This window comes from Gymnoscopelus braueri, assembly GCF_963280865.1.
Source record: "Gymnoscopelus braueri genome assembly, chromosome: 13".
In the NCBI taxonomy this organism is placed as follows: Eukaryota; Metazoa; Chordata; class Actinopteri; order Myctophiformes; family Myctophidae; genus Gymnoscopelus; species Gymnoscopelus braueri.
This window is the reverse complement of record NC_137615.1, coordinates 27,214,282-27,227,844: the sequence shown is the minus strand read 5'-3', so window position 1 is coordinate 27,227,844 and position 13,563 is coordinate 27,214,282. Positions and strand designations below refer to the sequence as shown.

At 39.9% G+C, this 13,563-nt stretch overlaps 1 protein-coding gene across 1 annotated transcript; it reads left to right on the top strand.

The window, feature by feature from the left end:
* Positions 1-15: 15 nt before the first annotated feature.
* bud31 (BUD31 homolog) lies at positions 16-1,894 on the top strand. The gene is made up of 4 exons (XM_080447313.1): positions 16-198; positions 497-619; positions 741-907; positions 1,332-1,894. Exons 1-4 carry the CDS (start codon positions 105-107, stop codon positions 1,380-1,382), a joined length of 435 nt encoding a protein of 144 aa, XP_080303439.1. The 5' UTR covers positions 16-104; the 3' UTR covers positions 1,383-1,894.
* Positions 1,895-13,563: the final 11,669 nt, after the last annotated feature.

Genomic DNA, 13,563 nt, shown 5'->3' with positions numbered 1-13,563 from the left:
TATGACGTCATATATACGGGACTGAAACGAGCTAGTAGCAAAACACTAGCTAAATCCACACAGAAACAGAAGATTGTTTTGTGTTATTTCTATATTGAGAAACAATGCCAAAGGTTAAAAGGAGTCGAAAGCCGCCTCCAGATGGCTGGGAGCTCATTGAGCCGACATTGGACGAGTTGGATCAGAAAATGAGAGAAGGTAAATAACACGGAACAAACAATGGAGATTACCGCTGCGTTGCGACCAGGCTGCGTATCGTGTTAATTAATTGTATGAAAAAAGCTAAATGCGAAACACAAACATCGGCCCTTTCGTCTAAATGTATTGCAAACCAATGTGAATGTTTAGGATATTTCAGAATCAGTAAATCCTTCATGGCCTCCGTCTACTGCTCACGTTAGTTATTCGTGAAAACCCGAGCGTTTCCCCAAATTTTGTGTGTGTGGCAGTTGTTACTGGTCAATGTAACATGATCCTCAATATGTTCTATTTTCAGCCGAGACAGAGCCTCACGAGGGCAAGCGAAAGGTAGAGTCTCTGTGGCCCATTTTCCGGCTTCATCATCAGCGGAGCCGCTACATCTTTGATCTCTTCTACAAAAGAAAAGCCATCAGCAGAGGTACATATTCATTTTGTTGTGGTGTCAGATAAAAAACATATTGTTGTATACATGTTCAACTATTGAGAAACTCTCCAATATACTCTTAACTCTGTGTTGTCTGCCTAACGTATTTCCCCAGAACTCTACGAGTACTGTATAAAGGAAGGCTATGCAGACAAGAACCTGATCGCCAAATGGAAGAAGCAGGGTTATGAGAACCTGTGTTGCCTGCGCTGCATCCAGACACGAGACACCAACTTTGGCACAAACTGCATCTGCAGAGTCCCCAAGAGCAAGCTAGAAGTTGTAAGGCTCAGTGACATTCATTGACTCTGATTAATTCACAGTTATCTTGTACTTAAAACCTATATAGATCATTCTACGTGACTAAAACCAGCTAGAAATTGGATAACAGTGGAAACTTGTATAGCATTGCAAGGAAGAGTAGTGTTAATATGACAATGGTCCCTGGTCCAGGGGGTGTACTTGTACATCAAGCTGCCTCACGCTACAGAAACAGGAGATAGGCTCCTGCCCTATGGGCCTCATAGACATCGACAAGGTTTACTTACTGCAGTAACTCTGAAGACCTGTGCAATAGAAGGATTTTTTTTTATCACAGACAATCACTATACACTGTCTATGGTCTTATGTATAACTGAAATGAAGAGCATGAGTAGGAAAGTTTGCCCTTTTTTGTTCTAAACCTGTGATTCTGACTTGTGCACAGGGAAGGATCATTGAATGCACCCACTGTGGTTGCAGAGGGTGCTCTGGCTGAGATGGAATTTGGATGCCGGAGCTCTTTTCCATGGGACATCAGTGTTCATCCAACCTACACCTGTGTGCTCTCGCAGCCATGGATCAAGATTGTGTTCGTTACCGTAACCTGACTCGGAAACGCCTCCACACATCTCTTCACCACCCAGCCTTTACCCCCAAATATAAATAGACGTATACGTAGAGATATTCTGTCTACGCCTGAGTGATCAAGACTGAAGAAAGCAACATTATGACTTATGCATTGTATTACTTTGTCCAAGGTTTTGTTTTGTTTTTTTGTGTCACTAATGCCTATCCTCAGATGTTGGGATCACTGGGAGAGTGTTGTTTCTGGATCAGGCCTACCATTCCAGTTGTTTAGCGTACACTGTGAAGGTCATAAGTGCTATTGTTTTTAATGTCATTTGAAGAGGGGTGGGGGTATTGAGGGCTATCATTTAATGTTGTTCCCTAGAAATGTTTTCATTATGGTTGTACTTGATCATTTTAAATAAAATTGTTCTGATTTAATTGCTCTCGTGTCTTTGTATGGCAAAGGTCCATTGTGTGATATGCAGCACATACTGATAAACAAGGAGAATTCAAATGACAAGCATTGTTTCAAAACCATACCCACCCCCACTATCAGTTGGTTACTGAATTGTCAGTGTCAATTATACAGCCATATTAGAAATGTATTGGAAAATCAAGGTAATTATGTACTATTGGGTGAGGGAGGTGCCAAGGTGTTTAAACAAGTCTGGCAGGCACTTGCAGTAGAACAGGGAGTTGACAGTGACACCAGGCTTTGTGTGTACATATCGGTCTGTTACATTATGTCTTGATGCAACCTTAATAGATAACATTTACCATATATACAGTGTATATGTATATATATATATAGTGCAGGATTGGTAAGTCCAGGGCATCTTCATTCAAGCTGTTCGCCCTCTCTTAGCAGTTATCAATATTTGTAATTCATTTATACTTCGGGCAATTATATTGCTAAATTGTCTTGACCTACATTCCTGTATCTGTACTTAATCTTATAAATGATGCAAAGCCTGCAGAGCTAGTTCAGTCAGACAATTCAAAGCAGCACCAACTCTGATCAGTGATTTAGTTTAGTTTATTACGGATCCCCATTAGTCCTCACCACAGTGAAGACTATTCTTCCTGGGGTCCAAACATTCACACTTTACAATACAATTAAAACATAATACAATGTAATTCTCCCATTGCATAGTTAAAAACAAACAACAAAAAATGATTGAAGATTTTGATCTTCACAAATTCTATAAATGATTACATAGTATAGCACCTTTTAGTTTGCAAATCAAGAAATTAAACAAAACAAAAAAAATTAAATAAAAAATTAAATAAAATAGTATATACAATTAATCATAATTCAAACATTAAACAACTAACTAAATCTAACTGTTTGACTAATCACGGCTTCCTTCAATTTCTTTTTGAAGCTTGATTTATTGTCTATACTTATTATATGTGGTGGTAGCCCATTCCAATATGTTCCTGCTCTATACATTACTGTTTTTTTAAGTGCATTAGTTCTAGGTATTAAAGCCAAAGTAAATTGACCACCCATAGCCTGTCTTGTGTCATAGCCATGTCTAGTATTGGTGGGTTGTATCTGTGACAACAAATGTGCAGGTTTACCAGTATGATAGATGTTAAATAAAAATGTCACTAGACTACAAGCCAACCTTTGATCCACTCTCATCCAAGACAGTGCAGCATGCATCCACTCAACACTACTCCTCCCAGAGCAGCGCAGAGCGAGACGTGCTGCTCTGTTCTGAGTGAGCTGAAGTTTGTCCAAATCCTTTTTTGAAGCACTGGACCAAACCGTTGGGCAATAATCAAGACTGGACAAAATTAGTGATTGTAACACAAGTTTAACTGTTGAACCAGTCAACAGATGTACTCCTCTTCTTATCATTGAAATGTTACTACTCATTGTATTCACCATTTTGTTAATTTGCATCGTCCAAGACAGTGTTTCATCAATAATCACGCCCAACAATTTGGCCTCTTTAACCTGTTCAATAACAGCACCTTGTAAAACAAGACTTAGTTCAGGATTAGATCTCAGCATATATCTAGAACCCAGCATAATACTCTTTGTTTTTAAAACATTCAGCTTTAGCCTATTTTCACTAACCCAGTTAGAAACCAGCATTAACTCCTCTTGCAACAACATATTAACAGAAACAGAATTTCCACTTGATACATACATTGTAGTGTCATCTGCATAGATTTCCATACATGCACTGTTTAGTACATGTGGTAAATCATTAACAAAAATTGAATAAAGCAATGGGCCTAGACAACTTCCCTGGGGGACACCACATTGAGGGGTCACCATCTCTGATAATGTACCATTAAACACTACACATTGTTGCCTGTTAACCAAATAACTATTCATTAATTCAATAGCACTTTCTTTAAAATGATATGCTGATAACTTTCTGAGCAGCAACTCATGATCGATTATATCGAATGCTGCGCTAAAGTCCAAAAGCACAGCACCCACCATTGACTTCATGTCAATATTTTTAAGCCAGTTGTCAGTAAGCGCTGTGAGTGCTGTGCTTGTGGAATATCCAACCTTATATGCATGCTGACGCTCAGAGTTAATGCTGTGTTCTTCAAAGTAACATTGCATTTGTTTGTATATAACTTTCTCCATCAATTTACTTAGCACCGGTAGAATACTCACTGGCCTACTATTTGGACCAGTGAATGGTTCCCTACTGCTTTTTGGCAGTGGAGTAACCTTTGCAATTTTCCATAGCTGTGGATAAACACAATTTTCAATACATAAATTAAAAATATGGCATATCGGTGCCACAATACACGTGACTGCCAACTTCAGCAACCCACCATCTAAATGATCAACTCCGCATGGCTTATCACTTTTAATTGAAAATAAAAGCTTTTCTACCTCTTCTATTCCTATTCTCTTGAATTCAAAATTACAGACCTTGTCCTTCATTATCTTATTTTGTATAATTGAATCAGAAAGTCTGCCACTAACTGGTAGCATCTGATCTCGAATTGTGCTTACTTTATTAGTGAAAAAGTTATTCAAGTAATTTGCTATATCAACTGGTCTAGTGATAAACTTACCCTCCACCTCTATAAATGAAGGCACTTTGCCCATTTTATCCCTACCCACCGCTTCATTGAATATTGTCCACAATTTTTTACTGTCATATTTACATTCCTCAAATTTAAATTGATAGTGGTGTTTCTTCTTATGTCTATTCATTTTAGTAATTTTGTTCCGAAGGGCTCGATACTTTTGCCAGGTATCAGGGCAGCCAGATGCAATAGCAGACTGCTTAAGTAAATCTCTCTCTTTCATAAATTGTTTTAACTCATCATCAATCCAGGGGGCTTTGATCCTCCTAACAGTACGCTTTTTAATTGGGGCGTGTTTATCACAAATATTCGAAAATAAGGTTGTAAATATCATTAATGCAGCGTCTGTATCCTTACAGTCAAGAACTAAATCCCAATTCATATTTTTCAAATCTTTAACAAAATTATCCTCAGAAAATGCCTTATACATTCTTTTATTAATGATCTTAGGCCCACTTTTGGGCACCTTCGCTTTCCAAGTTGTTGCAATTATGTTATGATCGCTAAAACCCACATGTACAGAAATTGCTTTAGAGCATTTTTCTGGGGCATTTGTAAAAAAATGATCTATACATGAGGACGAGCGTGAACCGTCTCTATTAAAATGAATTCTAGTAGGCAGGTTCACAATCTGAGACAAATTGTATACAGTGGCTGCATCACTCAACTTTCTTTTCAAAGAACAATTACTAGAAAACCAATCCACATTCATATCTCCTGCAAATAATATTTCATAATTAGAATCGGTCACATTTTGCAACATCGTGCAAATATTATTCAAATAGTCAATACCAGAACTAGGTGGCCTATAGCAACAGCATGTTAAAATAGGCTTCATATGTGGTAAGTGCACTTGTAGCCATAGAGCTTCTACACCATTTATACCTAAGTCTTTTCTAATTTTTACAGGGATATGATCCTGAATGTAAAACGCTGTCCCTCCTCCATATTCATCTCTATCCAATCGAATAATGTCGTATCCTTGAATAGCCAACTCAGAATCCTGTATGTTTTCATCTAAGTGTGTTTCTGTGATAGCCATTACATGAATATTATTTTCATTCAAAATAGGACACAGCTCAGTGACCTTATTTCTTAGACTACATATGTTTAAATGTGCAAACCTTAACCCTTTTTTTGGTAATTTTATAGACATTTAGAAAAACTGAAAATTAAAAAAATAAGAAAAGAAAAACAGCACACAGTTAAAAACCTAAACATGACCTCCTCTAATCAGACCCACTATCTGATCAGGACTGATCAGTCACATGCACTCTTTATCTGATCGGATGTTTAAATCTCCCTGCCTGGCTGATCATTCCTAGCCATGCAATCCTGCTGCTCTGCTGTGCTGTTGTTGCTGCTGCTTTCTTGTGCTGCCATATGAAGTTTTGCAATCAACCACCCCCCAGCACTTCGGATTTGTTTCTAAGATGGCCTTTGGGGTCTTTCATTCCCTGTAATATCTATTTGGCAGATAATTTATTTATAATAATTTTCATGCTTATAGGGAATTAATTAATTGAGACAGAGCTTTGATGGCAAAATATGCTTATATATATGAAGGCGCAGGCCCAGATTGCTGGCCTGGACCTCTGGCCTAGCGGTCTGGGCACTTAGACCTTACAGCACATTGCGGGTTCGAGTCCCGTTCCCGACGATCTTTGCTGCATGTCTCTCCCCATCTCTCTCCCTGTTTTCTGTCCATCTCTACTGTATAGACTATAAATAAAGGCAGAAAAGCCCCCCAAAAAAAGGATCTATGCGCAAATATTCTCAATAAATAAATGTATTTAAATCCAAGAGTTGTCTGACTGAACTGTACTTAATCACTCTTAAACTGGGTAATCATATTATGTGTTTGCTTATATGTAGCCTACTTCTTTCTTGACCAGGAAACTGTATGCCCAGCATACAGTTTGCAGTACATCCGTCTGATCCTATTCCTGTCCTGTTTTGCCTACTTCTGTATCAGTCCTGACTCGCATGTATTCTTGGCACATAGTCAAATGTTTGTGTGTGCTTAATTAATGTTAAAGTCAGAACATGTGTGACTGCCATGATGGCGTCTTGCTTGCCAAGGGTAATACTATCCAATGACAAGTTCAACCACGTCCAACTCAGAGGAAAGTGAACAGCAGGACACTAGAATCACCACATAAAGTGATGACAAAAGTCCTGGGGCATGTGGGGGTAATAGTGGAGCTGACTACCCAAGGTAGGGCTGCTGTAGCTTATTGGCTAGAGATGCCGTCTGGTAATCAGAGGGTCACAGGTTTGCTTACCGGCCCACCCAGCATGTGTCGAAGTGTCCCTGAGCAAGTCACTTAACTCCTAAAAGCTCCCCTCTGAGTGCCTCTAGTTATCCCACTGGGTGAAGCTGAAACTGAATTTCCCATGGGTCTCATAAAGTTCTATTCTAGAAGGCTTTCAAAAGACATAGACTAAATGTATATTTTAATTTACACATCATTTGTGTTGTAAATACATTCAACTAGACAGAGGCTGAGAGACTGAATTATTTTACATCCATGGGCCAAACGTGCTGAAGCTGTGTTCTAGAAATGACATGACTTTCACACAAACATGCCCCTCCCCAATATTAAAGTTGTGGAATCAAAAAAGGAAATAAAGTAAGGAATCAAAAAGAATGAGGGTCTGGCTAATATGGATTATGCAATTGCAAAACATTATGCTGAAGCAAATCATGGTTCACCCTCTTCATTAAAATTCTGTGGATTGAGAGAATCGTGATGCCTACCAGAGGAGGTGATATTCTAAAGAGACTGGCCCAGAGAGAAATGCAGTGAATATACACACTCAATACTATGACTGAATGACGATTATAGCTTAAAATGCTTTTTGGGTTAAGACTGTCTTTGATTGCCCTGCACTGTTTATTGGATGTGTAACTTTATGATATATGCCTCAAATTGCCTGTAACTAATTTAATTAATCAGATCAGTGTTTGTTCTTGCATACAAGTGATTGGACCTTGAGATTTCAGCTGTAGGTGAACTCTGACCTTTTATATAAAGTGAGTTGAATCTATGTGACGTGAATGCTCTGATGAAGGCTCATAGCCAAAACGTGTAAGTGTTGTGAGACAATAAAAAAGTAGAAATGTGAGTACGTTGTCCTCCAGTATTGATTGGAAATGTGTTTGGATGTGCTACCTTTTTGGTATTTTTTCAATTCCTACTTTTTTTCGTGCATACAGTTCATACTGTACATACATACATACATACATACATACATACATACATACATACATACATACATACATACATACATACATACATACATACATACATACATACATACATACATACATACATACATACATACATACATACATACATACATACAGTACTATACCATAGTGACTGTATATGGTTGTGGCTAAAACAAGTGTTTCGGTAAACTAAAGTTGGTATCAAAATAAAGCTGGAACCTCTTAATTCACTGATCTAACAGAGAGAAATAATTATTGTCAATCCACAACCTCTGTCATTGCGGGAACAGTATAATCGTTTTCAAAATAGCTTAATGGGTAGAGAGTCCGTCTGGTAATCAGATGGTCACAAATTCTCCTTCTGGCCTTCAACACATATTAATACGGGTTGAAGTGTCCCTGAGCCAGACACTTCACTGAGACCTTGCACCTGCTGTAACTGGTGAGGAGTTTGTAGGTGCCCAATATACTAGTAATATCGTAGTACGACACTTGTTGTCTACTGTATGTCAACACATGTGCGAGACTTGTACATGTGCTTGGCACCGCGGAGTAGTTCGTTTGAGAACATTCGTTCGTTCGTTCAACATACATTCCAGACCCTCCAAATTTGTTTACCCAGTATTAGTATTTTTCACCTGCGTAATATTGCAAAAGTTAGGCACATTCTGTCCCAAAATGATGCAGAAAAACTTGTTCACGCATTTGTTACTTCTAGGCTGGACTATTGCAACGCTTTATTATCAGGCTGCCCAAGTAAGTCCCTAAATAGCCTGCAGCTAGTCCAGAATGCCGCTGCGCGCATACTGACAGGAACCAGAAGAAGAGATCATATCACTCCTTCATTGGCCTCTTTGCACTGGCTCCCGGTTAAATACAGAATAGAGTTTAAAGTTCTCCTCCTCACATACAAGGCTCTCAATGGACAGGCACCAGTATATCTCAAAGAACTCATTGAGCCCTATAAACCAGCCAGAACACCATTGCGTCCACAGTATGAAAAAATGCTTACGGCTCCAGGAAACTAGCCTGGTAAAGCCCCTCCCTCCGGAATTCTCATTTCCATTTGATTTCAGGAGTGAGTCTGGCCTGAAGGCTTATCTGGGCGTTTCTTGCTCGTCCACCAAATGGACTCTCCAATCAGCGTCCTCGCTCATTGTTTTGTGATTGACAGCGGAGGTAGGCCAATCAGGTGGAACCCGAGTGGTTCACACATCATTAATCAATACACCTTTCATACAAGCTGCTCGTTAACATCAGAGACAAACCAATTACTCCTGGTGATAATCACTGCAGCCTAAAGTGGCTTAATTGGACATCAAAGGGCCACTTGGACATCAAAGCTACATTACTCCCGCCCAGCTCCAGCCCACAGCCAAAAAGCCAAACAGGCCCTCATGCCAGACTCACTCCTGAAATAAAATACAAATGAGATTTCTGGAGGGAGGGTTTACCAGGCTACCAGGAAACCCCCAAAAAGTTAGAACAGGAGGCAGAGCATTTAAGTTTCAGGCACCTCAGCTGTGGAACCTTCTCCCAGTCTCAGTCCGTGAAGCAGACACACTCTGTATATTTAAGACTAGACTAAAAACCTTTCTCTATGATAAAGCCTATAGCCGAAGTGTATAGACTCAGTCACCCTATAGTCATCCTCTCTCCCCCCCCTCCCCACCTCCCCCCTTTTTCCTCTCTCCTCTCGTCCTCTCTCTTCTCGTCCTCCCTTTGGTTGTGTGGGTTTGTGTCCCATTGGTACAATCGTAATTAACCCTGTACGGATTCACGCTCTAGTAAGGCCTGCCACTAATTCTACAACCGGGGACCCGCTCCCCGGAGTTTCTTTTATTTCCCACGTCGCAGGTCCATGGACTGTCACTACGGACCCCCAGCTGCAGCTCAATACTGTGACTGCGGACCGGGCCTCTCCATGGAGCACGACCGTGGATTTCTATTACACTACACTATACCACTACACTATACTGTATATTATCTTAACATTCTTAAATTATACCATTATATACTGCATACACATTATTGCTGTACTATATTATATTATATTATCATATACTATCTTACACTATTATATTTGCTACTATTGTTATTGTTACTACTTGCACTGTATCTCTTTCTGTCTCTCCTCTGTCTGTCTGTCTCTCCCTCTCTCTCTCTTCTTTCCCCCGACACAGTCGAGGCAGAAGGCCGCCACCCTAGAGCCTAGGGTCTGACTGACGTTTCTTCCAGTTAAGAGGGAGTTTTTCGTTGCCACTGTCGCAAAATTGCTTGCTCAGGGTGGGATGTCGGGTCTCTTCTCTACATGTAAAGTGTCTTGAGACAACTTGTTGTGATTTGACACTTTAATAAAATTGAATTGAATTGAATTGAATAGTATTTAGGGAAGGGTAGGCCATGCCAGCCAAATCAGGCAATTCCACCTGCTCCCCTCTGTCCTATACGCCAGTTATGAAAAAGCCATTTATGCTGCATGCACAAACCAATAAGGCATGCCATGTTAATCTCTCGCAAAGGTAATACTGTTGGCTACGTGGAAAAGTATTTATCTCCTCCTAGACTAGAGAATGGATTCACCAAACTCCAGTTCTTGGAGTTTTCAAATGGAAATCTCAAAATCTCATCTTGTACCGTACTGGATTATCGGAATGTGAATACCGTGACTTCCCCATTGCTGCACATGGATAATTTTAGGTTAATCATACATTTGGAGTAGTCATAAAGCAGTGGGCAAGAAGTGATAGTAGTTCAAAGCGCCCATGTATTCTACAGTGGCTATATTGTTATTCTATCTTTAGTAGTCAGTAGTCACACACAGTACATTTAACTGCTTTAATAATCCCAGGTTTGTGCTCCCACTCAGGTTGTAACAGATACTGACAAACCTGCATGTATATGCCTATACCACTTTAAATGTTGCATTTTGCGCAAGCGTGAACGTATGTGTGGTGGTGGTGGTGGGCAGTGATTTATACTTTGTTGCTGACCTTTTCAACAACTCAACATGAGCTCAACATGAAGAATAATTAGGCCTACCCTAAAGACTTGCTATGGTTTCATGTTGCTTGCAGCTTATCTCTCAAGAGAGATCCTGCAATCTGTCAGCACTAAATCCATGTTTCCATATTTCCTGTTATACATGGGGCGGCAGTGGCTTAGGGGTAGAGTGGCTGGTAGAGCGGCCGGATGGCAACCGCAATGTTCCCAGTTCGATCCGGGCTCCCCCAGAGTTAGTGTCTAAGTGTCCTTGAGCAAGATGCTGAACCCCTAATTACTCCCGATGAGCAGGTTGGTGCCTTGCATGGTTTCCTCCGCCATCGGTGTATGAATGGGTGTGTGAATGGGTGAATGTAATGCACAATCTATGTAAAGCGCTTTGGATAAAAGCGCTATATAAATGCAACATTTACATGCAGTAAAACAGGCGTACCCCCAGAGGGAAAAAAAACATCATTTAATTTATTTATTTATTATCAAATGGGTATCCCGATTTTGTTGCTTGTGATTTCCTTAACAAAATGTTCTCATATAATTTATGTGATAGGCTTTTTAATCGATGTGTATAAGAGTTTGGGGAATAGCAGCAATTGAGACCAGAGCCATAAAAAAAAAGAAATACATAATTTGGGCCAATGGAGTGAGAAAAGAGTGATCATACAAGGCATGTGTATATAATTTGGAATCAATTCAAACTGTGGGACAAGATCTCATGACAAGATGTGTTAGTCTTGAATACACCTACATACATACAGTACAAACAGTAGGCCACACACACACACACACACACACACACACACACACACACACACACACACACACACACACACACACACACACACACACACACACACACACACACACACACACACACACACACACACACACACACACACACACATATTTTATTATGTTTAATTTAAACCAAATCAAAATCTTTGTTACTTAATAGGTCCTGAGTCCTGACTAATGCTCATTATATATGTTTTCCTTAAAAATTATCTTTAAAAACACATATTTTGCTACTACTCATGCAGATCTTGTCCAAAACTCACACAAGTCTTCGGTCCAGGTAAAAAAGGGAAAAATTGATTATATGGGGTGTACAGTGCAGACCCATGCGTCTGTGAGGTCTGACCTTCCCTTCAAGTAACCCTGAACCCACTCTTATATAATTTGGGTGAAAATCCTGTTGATCAATGTGAACACGTACCAAGATTTTGGGGAATAGCAGCAATTGAAACCTATATGAGAAAAGCACCAGATTTAAGTGGGCCAAAAGAATACGACCATTTGGGTCAATGTAGTGAGAAAAAAGGTGATCATACAAGTCATGTTTATATTGTGTGAAAGCAATTCAAACTAAGGTCTCATTCATAGCATTAATGTGTTAGGTCTTAAATAATATAATGAAACACAAATGCTTAATTTGCAATGCCCAAGCTTATGTAATTGCTGGTGTCATTACAGCTTCTTAGGATGACTAAATGAGAACAATTCCAAAGAAACTACTGTTCACAGAAAGGAAGCTGCGGGAACTAGTCCAGTTCACCCCTCCTTCAGAGAATACATTTTCCCACTGGTGTGCTAAGTTAGCCTTCATGGAAGAGTTGCATACACATTGCATGGTGTTCCATATGTGTTCCTCTCTTAGGGTTAAGGTCATTCAATATCACTGACATTTGCTTATTTGACATGGTGGCCCTGTATCCACATTGATGGTTTGTCATGGTACATTAGTCAAGGTTCTGATATAGACCATAGATATCACTCCTAAATTGTCACATATATGTTTAGTTGTCACATCTGCTTTGCTCAAGATAGTAACAGATTTTATGGTAAACCAGATCTTGCACACGCACGCACGCACGCGCGCACACACACACACACACACACACACACACACACACACACACACACACACACACACACACACACACACACACACACACACACACACACACACACACACACACACACACACACACACACACACACACAGCCTATCAAAGCTGATTATGAGCAAATTATAATTGCATAATTGAACTCAAGCTGCTGGTGGTATCGAGTGGTGGTACAGTCTTGTATCTGGGTCAGATACAAGTCTGTAATGTACCTCTGACTACAGTCGCGTCAGCATCGGGGTAAAGTTATTTTCAAGACCTTTGAGGTGCTACACACCCCAAAGTACAAACCAGGATAATGGCACGAACAACCCCAGCCAGCCAGTATGTCACAGATACTAACTATGTTGACTATAGGAATGGGAGGTCTGATGCCAAATAGCTTAACCACTTAAAACTTAATCTCTCAAGACTGTCAGCACCACTGCCTTAAACATGTTATGTTGTTGTTAGTAGGAATAAACACAGAAGCATCCGGGAGGAAGTGGACTAAGAAAGGGGAGGAGCCAAACCCGAGTTCCTGTTTTACACAAAAAAGGAGGCGGCAAAAAAATGTTTTTACCGAATGGGTTCCCAGATTGCTTAAAACTAAACGTAGTCATTTGGCCCTATTGATCTTATTCCCATGGGCTGCACTAAATATCTGATAAAAAAAAGTTGCTGATCTACTGCACAAGTAGCCTACATCTGCTATTTTCGGCTAATGTTTTCCCCAGAATAAGGATGCCAGCCAGGGTTCACTTTCATTGTGATGTGACAGTGTAATGACCATTGTTTTTTTGTCTGTTTTTGTCTATTGTCAGATATTTGTCATTGTTGTTTTTGTTTATTGAGTGTACAGCAACAGCATGTAACAATCTCACACACACACACACACACACACACACACACAC

Excerpts from the sequence above, each read along its gene's own strand:
- bud31 (XM_080447313.1), top strand. The coding sequence starts at position 105 with ATGCCAAAGGTTAAAAGGAGTCGAAAGCCGCCTCCAGATGGCTGGGAG. Across the intron at positions 199-496 it reads GGATCAGAAAATGAGAGAAG|CCGAGACAGAGCCTCACGAG; the intron begins GTAAATAACACG and ends TTCTATTTTCAG. Across the intron at positions 620-740 it reads AAGAAAAGCCATCAGCAGAG|AACTCTACGAGTACTGTATA; the intron begins GTACATATTCAT and ends GTATTTCCCCAG.